This window comes from Choloepus didactylus, chromosome 5 (genome assembly GCF_015220235.1).
Source record: "Choloepus didactylus isolate mChoDid1 chromosome 5, mChoDid1.pri, whole genome shotgun sequence".
NCBI classification, from domain to species: domain Eukaryota; kingdom Metazoa; phylum Chordata; class Mammalia; order Pilosa; family Megalonychidae; genus Choloepus; species Choloepus didactylus.
In genome coordinates this window covers 164,750,801-164,769,198 of record NC_051311.1, presented here as the reverse complement: position 1 = coordinate 164,769,198, position 18,398 = coordinate 164,750,801, and the positions used below count along the sequence as shown (strand labels likewise).

Sequence of the window (18,398 nt, the reverse complement as noted above, 5' to 3'; positions counted from 1 at the left end):
ACAAGTCCTTGGTATTGGCGTATGGCTCCTGAGACTTGTAAATGGGTCCCTCTTCCAGGCTGTGCACCCCCTGGTCCTCTGTTGAGGGATGACTGTGCTATGTCACAGGTGAGTGCCGTCCCCCCAGGGCGGTTCTGGGCTGCTGGGCTGTGTAGGGAGGCTCCCAGTCTGCTGAAATGATGGCTGAATGGGGCTTTGTTAATTCACACTGCTCCACCTTCCTAACTCTGGGACAATCAGCTGAGGTTGCAGGGAAGGCTAATGTCCACGCCCAGTTTTGTGGAGTGTGCCTGTTATTTGAAGCACTCCCGTCACACTGGGTTGTGTGGGGCAGCTCTGGGTTATGGGGCTGGCGATGGGCAGGAGTGTTTACTGTCCACCAGGATGATGGCTGTGAGCGGACACCCCCCTTTTCTTGGGAAGTTGTGGTGTTTAGTGAAATTTCTCAGCCACTGGATTATTGCCTTTTGTCTCAGAGCTCTCTTAGTTCTGCTCTTGTGTTGACCTGCCCAAATTGCAAGTCTTTGAAGCTTTCTGTATTGGGCTTCTTAGAGTAATTGTTTTACAAAAAGAAAAAAGGATTAAAAAAAAAAAAACAGGGCCCTCCTCACAGATCTAATGGGTTATTGAAATGCTAAGAGACAAAGCAATTAGGGCCATTAAGGAAAGTTCCACAGGGCAGAGAGATCAGCTTTTCTTCGGGATTTGCATATGAGCCTGAGGGCCTGAGCTCTGCCCTTCCCCTTTCTATGTTCACCAGAACTCCAAAAATCCTCCGCTTTTATTTTGGAGTTTTTCGTGCTGTTTTTTTCTAAATCTGTCTCCTCTCTGCTGGGCTGGCTGCTCTCGGATTCTCTGGTGTCTGGTCTCAGTCTATCTATGGTTGGAGTTTGGATCAGTAGAATGAGTTTCTGATAAGGGCTGCCACTGCAGTTCTCCCTTCTCCTTCCCGGAGCTGACAGCCCCTCCTCGCATGGGACTGAGCCTGGCAGGGAGGGGCGCGGGTCCCCTGGCCGCAAAAACTTACAGATTTCACTGATCTCAGCAGTTCAACGTTTTCATGAGTGCAACGTTTTCATGAGTGTTGTATGAAGTATGCCCAAAGTCAGATTGCTCTGTGGTGTCCAGTCCACGCAGTTCCTGGCTTTCTACCTACTTTTCTGGAGGAGTAACTAAAACATACAACTCACCAGTCCGCCATCTTGCCCTGCCCTCATGATCTTACCCATCTTTTTTTTTAATGACTCCTGAAAGTTTTGAATCAAGGTTAGAAAAGAGTAAGTTGAATTTTGATAGTCCTTCTTTAATGTTAAGTTATTTGACCCTTTGCTCCCTTGTAATCCTCTAGAGCTTTTTTGTCTGAATTCTAATAGTTTCCAATTTAGTTTTTGTGGAAATGAAATGATTTCTTTCCCTAATGCAGGTCCCTTCTCTGTGGAGTTTTGGGCCCAATCTTACTTGTTAATAGCCAGCAGCTATGAATTTTATGAATTTTATCACTTGCAATTGACCTTCCTAATGTATTTGATTAGGTGAATGTACCCCCAAAAGCAGTTACTAAAAAAATGCAGGTAGTACATGAAATTGAACCAAGGTAGAGAAATAAAACTAAAGCTGAAAAGTGAATACTAGTATTGATTTTTAAAAATTGTAATTTTAAGGAAATGGCATAGATTTGCCATTTGTTCCGAATTGTTGTATGTGGGTTATGCTGGATTGGATGTTTGTAGGACTCTTCTGTGTTTTAAGAACATTTTTGGCAGTTTTAAACCAATTGCAATAATGAAAATAAGTTTATTTTAAATAAATGTGCATATGTTCTTTGAATACATGTGGCAGCATATGCCTGTCTTTTTCTTATTTATTACTTGGTAAAGGACAACATCTATCCTCTTGCTGATTGTTGTTTCACATTCCAGAGGGACCTCTGTGGTCGGGTACTCATCAGCAATTTAGAGTGATGCCTCTGCTCTAAGACACGGTATCATCCCAACCATTGGGTGCCACCAAGTGGTTTCTAAGATGACCTCCCATGGAGACCACTTCACCTGCCCTTTGCCATCAACACAGGACTTGTCGTCCACTTGACATCCCAGTCTTTCCCTCTTATCACCCAACCCCTCAGTCTCTTCTAGCTATATTTTCCCTTTTAAATTAGGTTGAGACAAATTAAAGTCTGTTCTGTAAGTATAATGTAACCATCCTGCTGTATATCTCTAGGATGATTCTCAACACTGATTAAAATAAGCAGCCTTGACATTTTTATATCTATGCAAATATTATTCACTGCAGAACAAATAGGATTATATTTTATTTCTTTTTCTACGAGTCCAGTGTGACATTCCCCCTGCATATTGAAAGAGAATGCTAGTAGTATTCAATTTATATCTTATTTCTTACACTTTGCTGCATATTTGGATCATGAATTTCTTTTTTTAAAGCGTTCTCTTTTTTTAAAATTAAGATATAATTCACGTACCATATGACATTCGACATTTTAAACTGTGCAATTCAGTGATCACGAGGTTATGCAACAATCACCAATATCTAATTCCAGAATATTTTCATTACCCCAAAAAGAAACCTCATACCTATTAGCAGTCATTCCCCATGTGCCTCTACCCCCAGTTCCTGACAACCACTAATCTACTTTCTTTGTCTACAGATTTGCGTATTCTGGACATTTCATACAAGTGGAATCATACAGTATGTCTTTTGTGCCTGGCTTCTTTCACTTAGCATATGTTTTCAACATTCATCCATGTTATACCATGTGTCTGGACTTCATTCCTATTTATGGCTGAATTTTTTGTTCTGTAGATATGTCACATTGTGTTTATCCATTCATCAGTTGATGGATACTTGGGTTGTTTAATGCTTTTTGGCAATTATGAATAATGTTGCTGTGAACTTTTATGCTAAAGTTTTTATGTGAACATACATTTTAAAATCTCTTGGGTGTATAGCTAGGAGTGGACTGTTGTCCAAAGTGGCTGCACCATTTTACATTCCACCATCAGTGTATGGAAGTTCCAGTTTCTCCACATTCTCTCTGTTTCTTGTTTTTTTTAAATTATAGCTATCCTAGTGGGTGTGAAGTGGTATCTCATTGTGGTTTTGGTTTGCATTTCCCAGATGACTAATGATATTGAACATATTTTCCTGTGAGCATTGGCCATTTGGATGTCTTCTTTGAATTAATGTCTATTCAAATCTTTTCTCATTTAACTTGATTATTTGTCTTTTTATTGTTGATTGTAACAACTCCTAACATTCTAGACACTAAACCATTCCATATACGTAATTTGAGAAGATTTTCTCCCAATCTGTGGGTTGTCTTTTTATTTTCTCTATAGTGTCCTTTGACTGACAAAGATTTTAATTTTGATGAAGTCCAGTTTATGTTTTGGGTGTTTTGTTTTGGTTGTTTGTGCTTTAGGTTGTCCTATATAAGAAACCGGTGCCTAATGCAAGGGCACAAAGGTATACACCTGTGTTTTCTTCTTAGCGTCTTTTAGTTTTAATTCTTACATTTAGGCCTTTGATCCATTTTGAGTTAATCTTTATGTATGGTATGGCAAAGGGACCCAACTTCATTGTTGTGCATGTGACTATGCAGTGGTACGAGCACCATTTGTTGAAGATGCCATTCTTTCCCCATTGAATTGTCTTGCCACCCTTATGCAAAGTCAATTGACCATAAATGTATATATTTATTACTAGACTTTCTAATCTGTTCCATTGGTCTATATGTCTGTCTTCGATCGGTATCACACAGACTTGAAATCAGGTACTGTGATTCTCCTGACTTGGTTCTTTTTTTTAAGATCGTTTGGCCTACTCTGGGTCCTTTGCATTTCCTTATGAATTTTAGAATCAGGTTGGTAATTTGCAGAAAAAGACTGCTGGGATTTTTATATGTATTGTGTTGAATTGTAGATCAATTTTGGGATTTTTGCCGTCTTACCAACTTTTGTCTTCCAATCTGTGAATACAGAATGTCTTAGCATTTATTTAATTCCTTCCAGCACTGTTTATAGTTTTCAATATACAGATGTTGAACTCTTGTTGAACTTATTTCTAAGTATTTTATTATTTTACATGCTGTTGTAAATGGAATTGTTTGCTTAATATAACTTTCAGATTATTCATTGCTAACCTTTAGAAATGCAATTTATTTTTGTATATTAATCTTTTTTTTCCTGCAAACCTGCTGAACTCATTTATTAGCACTATAAACTTTTAGTGGATCCCTTAGGAATTTCTATATACAAGATCATATCATCTACAAATAGAGATAGTGTTACTTTTTCCATTCCATTGTGTGTGTACTCTATTTCATTTCATGTTTATTTGGCCTAGCTAGAACATTCAGTACAATATTCAATAAAAGTGGCAAGAGTAGGCATCTTTGTCTTGTTTCCTAATCTGAGGGGCAAAGCTTTCAGTGTGATGTTAGCTGTGGGGGGTTTAGTAGATGCTTTTTATCAGATTGAGAAAGTTTCCTTCTATTCCTACTTTGTTGAATGTGTTTCTCATGCAAGCTTGTTAGACGTGGTCAAATGCTTTTTCCTTATCTCTTGAGATGTGTACCTCCTCCCCTTTATTCTGTTCATATGGTGTATTATGGTTATTGATTTTCATATGTTGAATAAATCTTGTATTCCTAGGAAAAGTCTGCTTGGTCAAGATGTATAATCCTTTTAATAATCTGCTAACTTTGGTTTGCTAATATTTTGTTGAGGATTTTCAGTCTATATTTATAAGGGATTTTGGTCAGCAGTTTTCTTTACTCATGAATGTCTTTGGCAGATTTTGGTATTGGGGTAACACTGGCCTTATAAAATGAGTTGGGAAGCATGTTCCTGTTCCTTCCTCTTCTCTTTTCTGGAAGATTTGTGACAGATAGGTGTTAATTAATTAACTGATTGGTAGAATTCACTAATGTAGCCATTTAACTTCGGGCTTTTTTTTGTGGGAAGATTTTTTTTTTCTTAAATTCAATTTTATTGAAATACGTTCACTTACTATACAATCATCCATGGTGTACAATCACCTGTTCACAATACCATCATATAATTGTGCATTCGTCACCCCAGTCTATTTTTTTTTTACATTTTATTTTGAAATAAATTCAAAGTTATAGAAACAGTTGCAAAAACAATACAAACCCCATACACACAACTCCAGCATTCTCTGACCCCCCCAATACCCCAATCCACTAACTTTTACATGTTGTCACACCGCTATTTCTTTCCCTCCCTCCCTCCCTCCCTCTCTTCCTTATCTATCATCTATCATCTATTGCTCTGTCTCCTGAACATATGAGAGCTAGCTGCACACATCCTTGAACAAACACTATAATTCACATATACAGTTCCCACGAACAAGAACATTCTTTTATGCAATCCCATTAAGCGCAGCTAAGAAGTATGAGAGATCCAACAATGATACAAAGCTTACATTCTATATTTCCTTTTTGTTATCTCTCATCTGTGTCCCTTTCAGCTTCCTGTCCTCCATCCTCAGATCCCATCCAGGGTCATCCTTGGCATTCAGTTGTCATCTATTTAGACTGTCTTTGTTGTTTTTTTTTTCTCAATTGTGGAAACATATACAGCCTAAATCTTCCCATTCCACCCCCTCCCTAGCATTCTGTTAGGGGGATTAATTACATTTAGAATGTTGTAATGCGATCACCTTCCCACCATCCATTACTAGAAATTTCTCTTCACCTCAAACAGCAACCCTACACTCATTTCTTAACTCCCCATTGCCCCTTCCCCCATTTCTCTTAACCCATACTCTACTTTTCATCTCTATGGTCATGTTTTCTGATAATTTCTTTGTGTTTACTGTGGGGCTTAAAATTAAACTCTTAAATCCATAACAATCTTGTTTTTCTTTGATACCAACTTAATTTCAATAGGACACATAAACTACGTACCTATACTCCTCCATTCCCCCACCTTTATATAGTTCTTTAAAAAATTACATATTTTACATTGAGTTCAAAACCACTGATTTGTCATTAGAGTTTGTGTATTTTATATCATGTAGGAAGTTAATAGTGGAGTTACAATTCAAAAATTATTGACTTCTATTTGTATTCCATTGTGGTCAGAGATTGTGCTTTGAATATGTTCAATTGTTTTTTTTTTTGTTTTTTTGTTTTTTAATTTATTGAGGCTTGTTTTATGTCCCAGCATATGGTCCATTCTGGAGAAAGATCCGTGATCTCTAGAGAAAAATGAGTGTCCTGGTGATTTGGGATGTAAGGTTCTATATATGTCTGTTAAAATTCTCCATATCTCTTTCTCCTTTCCCTGTCTCTCCGCCGGCAGGGCTCCCCTCAGAATCTGAAGTAGGGCAGGTCTTTCATTGGCAAAGTCTCTCAGCATTTGTTTGTCTGTGAAAAATTTAAGCTGTCCCTCAAATTTGAAGGAGAGTTTTGCTGGATAAAGTATTCTTGGTTGGAAATTTTTCTCTCTAAAGAGTTTTAAATATGTCATGCCACTGCCTTCTCACCTCCATGGTGGCTGCTGAGTAGTCACTACTTAGTCTTATGTTGTTTCCTTTGTATGTGGTGAATTGCTTTTCTCTTGCTGCTTTCAGAACTTGCTCCTTCTCTTCAGTATTTGAGAGTGATCAGAATATGTCTTGGAGTGGGTTTATTTGGATTTATTCTATTTGGAGTTCTCTGGGCATTTATGCTTTGTGTATTTATATTGTGTAGAAGGTTTGGGAAGTTTCCCCAACAATTTCTTTAAATACTCTTTCTAGACCTTTACCCTTCTCTTCCCCTTCTGGGACACCAGTGAGTCTTAAATTTGGATGTTTTATTTTATCTTTAGTATCCCTGAGATCCTTTTCGATTTTTTCAATTTTTTTCTCTATTTTTTTTTTTTTTTGTTCTTTTATTTTCTGTTCTGTGGACCTCTAGGACACTGAGTCGTTCAGCTTTCTCTACTCTTGTATTATGAGTATCCAGAGTCTTTTTAATTTGGCCAACAATTTCTTTTATTTCCATAAGATCTATTTTTTTATTTAATCTTGCAATTTCTTCTTTATGCTCTTCTAGGGTCTTCTTTATGTCCCTTTTATCCTGTTCCATGGTCTTCTTCATGTCTTTTATATCCTGTGCCATGTTTTCGTTCCTTGATTGTGATTGTTTGATTAATTGTGCCAAGTACTGTGTCTCTTCTGATATTTTGATTTGGGTGTTTGGGATCGGGTTCTCCGTATCGTCTGGTTTTATCATATGCATTAAGATTTTCTGTTGTTTTTGGCCTCTTGGCATTTGCTTTGCTTGATAGGGTTCAAATTGTAAAAAAAAAAAAAAAATACCAATCTAATTTTTCAGAAATACAAGTTGGTGGCGTACACTTTCTCCAGCTAACCAGCAGATGGCGTCTGCGAGTCACCTATACCCTTCAAGTCAGTTGTCCCCAACTCTGTCTCTGTGGTGTGTGGAGAAATGATTTTTGTGGGGTTCAGTTGGTGAACTCAGTTTGGGTTTGTTGTTGGAGCTGTCCACCCTGAACGTAGTTTGGGTTTGTTGTTGGAGCTGTCCACCCTGAACGTGGTGCATGTGTCTGGGTGGTCAGGGAGGCAGGGTCGCTTTAATATTCAGACCTCTCAGGTGTTCCCAGAGGTTCAAGGCTGTTGCAAGAGTCTAAGCCTTCATTTCAGTTTTGCCCCAGATTTTCTGTCGCTGACCCACAAACCACCGGCATTGACATAGTGTCCCTGGGTTTTCCAAGCGGGCCCCCCTTCTCAGCTGTGATCTTCCAGGACCTCTGCTGAGGGAAGGCTGTGCTACGTCACTAGTGCGCATCGTCCCTCAAGGGAAGCCCCGGGCCGCAGGGCCGTGCAGGGGCGCTCTCGGCCTGATGCACATATTAGCCTGTAATTCTTGACTGGTGTAAGTTCTGAATGAAAGGCAGGTAGTAGAGCTGGGCCCCACCCCTTTCCTCTTAGAGAAGATAGATGCCCTAGGTGGAGGTCATTAGCATTTCAATGGTCTCTCTCTGCCTGTGCCACACCCCTGTCTGGGTCACAGAACTGGGAATTGAAAATGGCTGAGGCTTTCTCCACTGAGTCGAAAAAGGAGCAGAGCTGGTCTGAGGCGACCCTCCAGCTCTCCAAGGTCAGTCATCACCCAAAGCCTCTGTGTGCTTGTTGGGGATTCGTACCTCGTAGTGAGCAGTTCACACTTGCTAATTAAAACCCCAGTTGGACCTCAGCTGAGCTATATTTGCTCACTGGGAGAAAGCTTCTCTCTGGCACCACGAGGCTTTGTAGCTCGGGCTGTGGGGGAGGGGTCTCCCGATTTGGATCTGCAGTTTTTACTTACAAATTTTATGCTGTGATCTCGGGCATTCCTCCCAGTTCAGGTTGGTGTATGATGAGTGGACAGTCATGTCTGTCCCCCTGCAGTTATTCTGGATTATTTACTAGTTGTTTCTGTTTTTTTTCAGTTGTTCCAGGGGGGCTACTTAGCTTCCACTCCTCTCTGTGCCGCCATCTTAGATCCTATATCCAGTTTTTCTTTTTAACTCCCCAGTCTATTTTTGAACACTTTCCTTAACACCAGAAAGAATCAGAATCAGAATAAAAAATAAAAGTAAAAAGAGAACACTCAAATCATGCCCCCCATCCCACCTATTTTTCATTTAGTTTTTGTTCCCATTTTTCTACTCTTCCATCCATACACTAGATAAAGGGAGTGTGGTCTACAAGGTTTTCACAATCACTCTGTCACCCCTTGTAATCTACATTGTTATACAGTCATCTTCAGGAGTCCAGACTACTCTGTTAGAGTTTGATAGTGTCAGGTATTTACTTCTAGCTATTCCAATACATTAAAACCTAAGAGGTGTTATCTATATAGTTTGTAAGAATGTCCACCAGAGTGACCTCTCAACTCCATTGGAAATCTCTCAGCCACTGAAACTTTTCGTTTCGTTTTGCATCTCCCTTTTGGTCAAGAAGATGTTGTGGGAAGGTTTTAAATGACTAATTCTTTATTTGTGATATGTTTATTCAGATTCTCTATTTCTTCTTGACTAAATTTTGATAGTTTGTGTCTTTCTGGGAATCTTCCATTTTATCTATTATTTAAAATTGTTGCAATATAGCTGTTCATAGTATACACTTGTAATCCTTTTTATTTCTGTGAGGTTGGTAGTAATGTAGTCATTTGAGCTGTCTCTTTTTTTGTCATTCTAACTAAAGGTTTGTCAATTTTGTTGATCTTTTCAAAGAACCAACTTTCAGTGTCATTGATTTTCTGTATTGTTTTTTTCTATTCTCTGTTTCATTTATCTACACTCTAATATTCATTATTTTTCTCTTACTGTTAGCTTTGGGCTTAGTTTGCACTTCTTTTTCTAGTTACTTGAAGTATGACATTATTGATTTGAGATATCTCTTTTTCTTTGCTTTAGGCTTTTACAGCTATATAGTTCCCTCTGACCACTGATTTAGCTGCATATCATAAATTTTGGTGTTTTGTGTTTTTGTTTCGATTCGTCTCAAATATTTTCTAATTTCTTTTTTTCTGCTACCACTTTTGACCCATTGATTTTTTAGGAGTGTGTTGTTAATTTCTATGTGTTTGTGAATTTCTCAAATTTCCTTCTGTCCTTGATTTATAATTTAGTTTCATTGTGACTGGAGAGCATACTTTATATGATTTTAATCCTTTTGTATTTGTTGAGAGTCATTTTATTGCCTTACGTATGTTGTATCCTGGAGTATATGCCAATTGCACTTGAGAAGATGTGTTTGTTGTTGTTGTTTGATAGAATGTTCTAGAGTTGTCTGTTAGGTCTCATTGATTTATAGTGTGTTGTTCACTGTATTTCCTTACTGATCTTCTGCCTAATTGTCTTATCCATTATTGAAAGTAGAATTTTGAAGCCTCCAACTATTATTGCTAAATTGTATCTTTTTCTCTTCAGTTCTATTAGTGTTTGCCTCATGTGTTTTGGGACTCTGTTGTTAGGTACACATATGTTTATAATTGTTATATTTTCTTTATGGATTGACCCTAAATAGCATTATAATATGTCTGTCGTAACTTTTTTTTCTTTTTTCTCCTTAAAGTCTATTTTGTCTGATATTTATATGGCCACTCCAACTCTATTCTGATTACTGTTTGCATGGTGTGCTGGTTTGAAGCTGTTATGTACCCCAGAAAAGGCCATATTCTTTTAATCCATTCATATGGGGGCAGACCTCTTGTGGGTGGAATTTTTTGATAAGGTTGTTTCAGTTGAGATGTGATCATCTAATTCAAGGTGGGTCTTAATCCTTTACTGGAGTCCTTTATGAGAAGATAAAAGACAGAAAAGCCAAGAGAGCTTAGGGAGAGAAATACCCAGAGAGCTTGGAGAGAAAGCCCTGGAGGAGCTGAAAGAGGGAGCCAATGGAACCAAAAACTGAAAGCAGCAAGACCTGAGAGCAAGGGACCAGCAGACGCCAGCCATGTGCCTTCCCATGTGATAGAGGAACCCTGGATGCCAGCATCCTGTCTTCAGAGAAGGTATCATCCTGTTGCTGCCTTAACTGGGACATTTTCCTGGCCTTAGATTTGTAAATTTTCCAGCTAATAAACTCCCATTGTTACAAGGCAGTCCATTTCTGGTATATTGCATTTCAGTAGCTTTAGCAGTCCAAAACACATGGTATATAATTTTCGTTCCTTTTATTTTCGCCTGTTTGCTTCATTGAATCTAGTGTGTCTCTTGTAGACAGCGTACAGTTGGATCATGTTTTGTAAATCTATTCTACCAATGTCTCCTTTTAAGTTGGAGAATTTAACTTCTGCCATTTTGCTTTTTTTTTTTCTTGTACGTATTAGGACTTTTTGTTCTTGTCTGTTAATGTTTTCTTTTGTATTGGGTATTTTGTTACATTTCAATTCCCTTACAGTTTTCTTTTTTAACTTTTTTTTTTGAAGTTATTTTCTTACTGTTCATCCTGGGGATTACAATTAACATCATATTTTGCAATCTGCTTTGAATTAATGCCAACTTAATTTCAATAGTATACAAAAATTTGTCCCTATGTAGCTCCTTTGCCCTTCTTTGTGTTGTTATTATCACATAAATTACATTTTTACACATTGGGTGCTCATCAACACAGATGTATAGTTACCACTTTATGCTGTTGTCTTTTTAATCAGATAAGAGAGAAAAAGAGAAAAAAACAAGAAAATTTATACTGTCTTCTAAATTTAACTATGTAGTACCTTTACCGGGCTCTTTACTTCTTCATGTGGATTCAACTTGCCATCTGATTTGTTTCATTTTTGCCTGAAGTCTTCCCTTTAGTATTCCTTGTCAGGCATGTCTGCTAATGTAGTTTCTCGGTTTTTGTTAATCTGGGAATGTCTTAGTTTCTTCCTCATTTCTGAAGGGTACTCCTGCTAGATACAGCATTCTTGGTTCACCTTTTTGTTTCTTTGAGCATTTTGAATCTATCACCCCACTGCTTTTGGCCTCCAGGGTTTCTGATGAGGCCAGCATTTGTTCTTATGGAGGATTCCTTGTATACAACGAGTTGTTTCTCTCTTGCCATATTCAGGAATCTATCTATCTGTGTCTTCGGACAGGTTGAATGTAATGTGTCAAGATATATTTACTTTTTAACTCCAGAATTTCTATTGCGTTCTTTTTAATAAATTCCATCTTTTTATAGATAGTCTTTACTTGGTGAGAGATCATTGACATACTCTCCTCTACTTCTTTATCACTTTGAAAACATGGTTTCTCTATCACTTTGGAAATATTAAAAATTGTTAATTTACGGTCTTTTTCTAGTAAGTCTAGTCTGGGCTTCCTCAGGAGCAATTTCAATTTTGTTTTCCTGTGTATGATCTTTACCTTCATATTTCTTGGCACGTCTTGTAATTTTTTCATTGAAAACTGGACTTCTTAAATCCCACAGTGAGGGTGCTCTAGAAATCAGTCTCCCTTTTCCCTAGGATTTGTTATTGCTCCTGCTTATTGTAGTTGTTCTTATTTGTGTAGTGACTTCTCTAAAATAATTCTCTGAAGTCTGTATTCTTTGTTGTTTTGTAGGCACTGAAATACCTACTTGGTTAGCTTGGTGGTCAGCTAATGATTAGATAGAGATTTTCTTAAACATCTGCAACTAGTAAATCTCTCAGTCTTTGTCCATGGGTTCTGTGTACATGTTGAGACTTGTCTTCAGTGCTTAGCCAGCAGTTGACAACTCAGCTTTAGCCATCATTTCCTGCTCTTGCAGAATCTCAAGGTTAGCCAGAGGTGAGAGCTTCAGGCTTTCTGAAGTATTTCCTGAGTGTGTGTGCACAGCTTTCCAAATGTGTCTGGTTTCTTAAAAAAAAATAAATAAAACAAAATACAAAAACCAAAGGAATGAGTCTCTATATTCTGGTTATTACAGACTAAGTTGCAGTAGCAAAGAGACAGTGGTACAGTGGCTTGTCAAAGGGAGAACTTACATTTATCTCCTGCACCACGCTGAGGTCCAGGTCAACATGGCAGCTCCATTTCCCATGGTCTCTCTGTTGTCTGCTACTGGTGCATTGTCACTGGGTCACTGCAGATTCCAGATAGCAAGGGGGAGGGTGGGGTGGGTGGTATTGGTGAGACATGGAGGAAGTTTACCCACTGTCTTAAGGCCTAGACCTGGCAGTGGCACATGCCACTTCTCCTCTCCCGTTTTAGATTGTATTGTCTCCTACGTGTGAATCCCAGCAACAGTTTTGGAAGAGGCCAGAAATGGAGATGAAGTTATCCAGGAAAGATCTTTGGAGCACTGTCTTGTGTGATGGCATGGATCCCTGTGGATTGCATGGAAGACTGATGCAGATTTTGAGAATTTTGTATTAGTGTCAGCTGAAACGCTGCCTGCCCACACCAAAAGGGACAGAAACAAGATGAGATAAAGGAAGAATGACTACGTGTTGGTCCACAGATGGAAAAGTCCGGGCCTAAGGGACCTCCAGGCCACATGGGTGTTCAGAGAGGCAGGGCCTCTGCTCCAGCCGGCCCAGACAACAGAGCACAGAACTGTAGAGGGTGACTCTAAGTCTCAAAATCTAATGGAGTTTGTCCTCCTGGGTTTCATGCTTGCTTGGGACCTGTGGCCCCTTTTTTCCTTCCAGTTTCTCCCTTCTGGAATGGGAATGTCTATCCTGTATCCTCCCCTCATTGTATCTGGAAAGAGGTAACTTATTTTCTCACTTTCACAGGTTCCACAGAGAGGAATTTTGCCCTAGGATGACCATACATTATCTGATTTAGATGAAATTTTAGACTTCGAGTTGCTGTTGGATGCCTTAAAGCTTTGAGGATATTGGGATAGGGTGAATGTATTGTGCACTTGGGGAATATGTGTATTTTGGGAGGTCAGAGGGTAGACTCCAAAAGATGTGTAAGTCCTAAGCCCTGGTCCTGTGAATTTGATCCCTTTTGGAAGTAGGATCTTTGAAGTTATTATTAGTTACGGTGACACCAAACTGGATTAGGATGGGCCCTAATCCAATATGACTGGCGCCCTTATAAGTAGAGGAAATTGGACACAGATAGAGATGAGGAGAACACCACATGCTGGATTGCCAGCAAACTAGAAACTGGGGAGAGGCAAGCAAGGGTTCTTCCCCTCAGATTTTGAACTTCTAGCCTCCAGAACTTTGAGATGAATTCCTGTTGTTTCAATCACCCTGTCTCTGGTACTTGGTCACAGCAGTACTTGCAAACTGAAATACCTTTCACTGGTGAGAAATGAGTCACACCTAGTTGAAAAAGAGAAAAAGAGTTTTGGTACAAAGCTAGTGGTTTCCACCTCAGTGCCTTGTATTAGTTATGTATGTTGAAAAAGATTTTATAGCATATTATGTAAAGTAGGTGATAATTTACCAACTGCTTTGAGTGTAGATTATTTTGGTTGGTCTTTTCAGTTAAGAATGCTTCATGACTCCTGATAAGAGTTTTCTTCTGTAGAGTCAGGTAACTTGGAATTCATTGTCCCCCTCCCATCATATTGCACTTTGGTTGTCTCCTCACAAGATGCGTGGTGCTCTCTTGTTGTGTTCTCAGGTCTCGGTGGACCTTAGCAGTGGCTCTATCCGTGTGGCCGTGCTGGAGGAAAATGGGGAGCACATTCTCATGGAAGGGAAGTTCACCCATAAGATCAACACTGAGAGTTCTCTTTGGAGCCTGGAGCCTGGGAAATGTGTTTTGGTAAGTGGGGTTTATTTCCTCTTTGGGCGTCTATTCAGAGATCTTCCAGATAGGTTTTCAACATACTCTGGTGCTGTTTTGACCAAGGAGCCACTTCACTCTCAGGCAGCAAAGTCACAAATTCTGGCAGTTGGGGGCAGATGGATTTCTTCCTTAGCATGTAACACACAGCGTAGAGTACATCGTTGTGGACTTTCCAGTCAGTCACTCTTACCCATGCATTTACAGCCATTGCTGTTTGGTGTCCTGCCTCCTGCATTATTTGAATTGAAGGTGCTCAAGTCCAGCGCTTCTCATTGTTTTTTAGACATTATAAGAGACAAAACTTTGTGCCACCAGCCCAAAGAGTAGAATGCCCTTGTGCACCAGTTTAGACCAGGGGACACATAGTGACAACAAAAGATTTCTTGGTCATTCCCAAGGGCATGGAAATGGAGTAACAAGGCTTTTTTTTTTTTTTTTTTTTTGTCCCCTTGATTACAGCAGACTCTGTCTTAGGAGCTCCTCTCCATGGGCTTATGGTCCCATTAAGGCAAAAATATACAAGTTAATAAAAGAATAAAAAGCTGGTTGAATTTTCTCAGATGCCAGTCTGGAAGATGCAGAGTTAAAAAGTTCAAACAAATAGGCTTATTTGACAAAGTGGTTCTCCTCTCCTAGTCAGTTGCTAAACATAGGTAAGAGTTTGGGACAGTCAAGTTAAGGTGTGAGCCCAGAAATAGCTTACCCGCTACCAGTTAATAGAATCTTTTCACAAATTGGGCCCAACATATGCACCGGGTATATTGACGGCTCAGTTGTCTCCATAGAGCCATTGAACACTTAAGTGGGTCATTACTCTGCTCTGGCTTTATACAGAAAGATTGAGGGTCAACATGCTTCAGATAGACTTGTTGCCTCTTTTCTCCTGCTCTGATTCTTAACTAAGAGCATGATGAAAACAATAAAGATGAAAAAAGCCTTTTGACAAAGATCCTTCCAAGTTTTATGCAGACATATTCTTCATATATGAAAAATATGTAATAAAGAAAGAAATAAAATATTTCAGTTTCTAAAAAGTTCTGGGCTGTGGTGATGTCTGTTTGCTTTCTCTGGAGCTAGGACTTAGGCACAGAAGGACTGTCAGCCTGGTGGGACCAACAAGGGGCACACCAGACCTTTCCTATCTGTGGATGCTCTGTTCTGGATGCACTCTGTGATGGGGGGACTGGAACACAGAGTGTTCTGCAGGTCCCTCTGGGAATCCAGACCAGCACCTTAATACCTGGTCTTGATATCAAGCCCTGTAAGGTAGAGTTAATTTTGGGCCATGCTGATGTGACTCTCCGGCAGGTCTGAAGCATGCGTAAATTCCAGAGCACATGTGGATCTCTGTCTGCTCTCACAGATGCCATGGCTGCCTCGGTCCTGCTCTGGCTTTCACTTCTGTGCTGGGAGGGTTTCCCTGTGAGGAGGTTGGACTGGGTCTGATCCAGCCCCCGGGCCTTACTCACCTGGCCACCAAGGGCCTGTAACTGTGCATGGCCATCTGTGGCTGGAACCGGGGATTACCTCAGAGGAGCAAATCTCACCGGCCTGTGTGGGATGGAAACTCACGACCTTCATGTTATCAGTGCAGAGCTCGAACTGGCCACCCAAACCAGCCAGGCCTCTTTGATTCCTGTTATAAATCTAACTCTCTGTGGCACTTCCCTGCCTACGATGGCATTCAGCAGCCAGCCCTTCAGGGTTTCTACTTGAATATGAAACGAGAGCAATAGCCTCTTCTCTCTGTGAGCCACGTGACAGTAAGGGTGCCCTCCCTTCATCACAGTTGGTTCAGGCCCTGTCCATCATCCTTGACCTCCCCTGTGCCTAGTGCATATAACACATACACTGGGGTGCTGAGTCTTTCTCCAAACTGTGACCATGTATTAGAAGTACCAGTTTGTTTTGTTTGCCTTATGCCTTCACGTTCCTTATATTCTTTGAGCTTCGCAAAATTGTGGGAAACAGTGAAGGTCTCATTCTGCACCCCCCCCCGAGACCCCCCAAGGTTACCAGCGCTGTCCCACGGGTGTGACTCAGCGAATCAGGCAGGGTCTGGAGCCGTCCCCGGCAGGCTGGCTCTGCTTTACTGGCTGGGAGACCGCCAGCCCATGTGGAGAATGGGCCTGTGGGTCCTGGGTGCTTCCGTCTTCTGTGGACTTGAGACTATTTTAAAGACATTGGTCATCAGACCTCCTGCCTCCGGTTGATTTAATCCTGCAGTACAGTGGCCACAAACCAATCTAGTGTCAGTTTGTGACTGACCGCAGTGCTGTCCAGTCCACATTTCCTTCTAGTGTGGACAGCTTCTGGTGGGCTGTCTCCAAGCCATCTTGTCATACGTTATGGAGATTTTCACAAAGCAGCCAGTAAGTTCTATAAATCTGCTTCTCGGACTGAATGGAAACAGTTGGCCCTTGTTGCTTGGTCCGTGAGCTCTGCCATACCCTAAAGGCTTTCAGCCAACTGTACTCGGAGCCTATTGGTGGTCTAATCAGTGTACTGATGATCCCTTTCATTTTATGTTGATTCTGTACAAATGTGATTTTACTGTATAGTTCACCTCTTAAGGATTTTCACTGATAGAGGTGAATTCAACTTCCGGACAATCCCAAGCCATGGATATCTCACAGTCATGTTACCATTTTAAAAGATTTGAAAATACTGTATTTGAACATGGCCAAAGCCTTAACTTCTTTTACTAATAGGCCCTGTTTATTGAGCACATGCTGTGGGCTGGGCACTTGGGGGGTACCACAGAGTGCCACTGAGTTGTGTGCAGACAGCTTCACAAGTTAAGGATATGGAAGCTCTGAGAGGTTAGGGAGCTTGTCCTGGTGTGGAACTAGAATGCAAACCCAGATCTGCCCGTTTCCAGTGTGTTCTTTCCAGAGCTCTAAGGAACGAATTCCCAAGGAAGGCTTGGCTTGCTTGGAGCTGGGAAGTGTCTCATTTCCCACTCCCTCATTTCCTTCCAGCTGAAAGGCTCTGTTGGAGCAGGCCTCTGTCCTTGGAGGAGGTAGTAAAGAGGGAGGAGAGCTGGTAGCCAGGGTGGGTTTCAAAGGGTTTCCTGTGTCGCTTAAGTGTGTGAGATACAGCCAGCAAGCAGAACTGGAGAAGATGTATGTGACACGGGCACCCACACACCAGCCAGAGCTATCTTCAGCCACCCCATAGGGGCTTGTTTTCCCCAAGCAAGGGGCTTACAAAGTCTTTCCTCATCAAACCTGCTGGGAGAAAGCCTGGGTGAGAGGGGCCTGCAGCCAGCAGGGATGGCAGACCACAGTCTGCCCTGGCCCTGTGCCCAGATGCCTTCCCACCTATGTGGGCTCGTACAGTGGCCCCTGCCTGCCATGCCATCTTCTTCCTGGATTCACAAGAGGCTGAGCTGTTCCCTTCGTCTTTGCCATGCTGCCGATGTCATTGTCTTTCTTGGTTCTGTATTCTGACTCTTTGTGTGCTCTCTCTCTCTCTGCTCCAGTCTTCACTTTGGCCTGGCTGTCTTTTAGTTGTTGTAGTTTGCTTTTGCCAGGGACCTGCTACCCTGGGAATTAAAAACTAAATAATAAAATAAAAAAGGCAAAAGAAACTACAGAGTGGGCTGAGCCTGTCATTTCCTATGAATGCAGCTCCTGGATATGCTCGCTACTAAAAATCTACAGGGTCAAGAGAGAAAATCTCAGAAGTGCAGATGCTGAAGTTCTTTCCCATGTTTTTTAACATTGCTTTTGTTATCAGTACATGACGTTGCATTTCTGTTGCAACTTCACCGCTTGTTAGAAGAAAAAAAATGGTGTCTGAAAAGAGGAATTATTTAGAGCATCAGTAATCTTCTCCCCATCAGTGCCCTGCCTGCCATCCCACACACCTGGGGTGTCCTGACGAGATGCGGAGGCTTCGCTCTTTCTCTGCCTCCCTCTTAATCATGGAGTTTCTAGTACAGTAAATGCCAGTGTGTTGTATAAACATTACTGTTTTAACTGTTTATTGATGACATTTTGGAGCCAAGTTTTTTCTTCTGATTACATATCTGAGATGATATTGTAAATCAATGAGTAAAGTGCTTTGATTTGTGAAAATTCTGTTGGCCTTTCCATTTTAAATGCATTGTTTGTGTTGCATGAAACAAGGCCA

General features: G+C 40.6%; 1 protein-coding gene across 1 annotated transcript in view; it reads left to right on the top strand.

The window, feature by feature from the left end:
• Positions 1–18,398, top strand: part of NUDCD3 (NudC domain containing 3) — a 180,610-nt gene that overhangs the window by 111,131 nt on the left and 51,081 nt on the right. Inside the window, exon 4 of the mRNA XM_037837244.1 lies at positions 14,094–14,237. Coding sequence (XP_037693172.1) covers positions 14,094–14,237 — 144 coding nt within the window. The remainder of the gene's footprint in view (positions 1–14,093; positions 14,238–18,398) is intronic.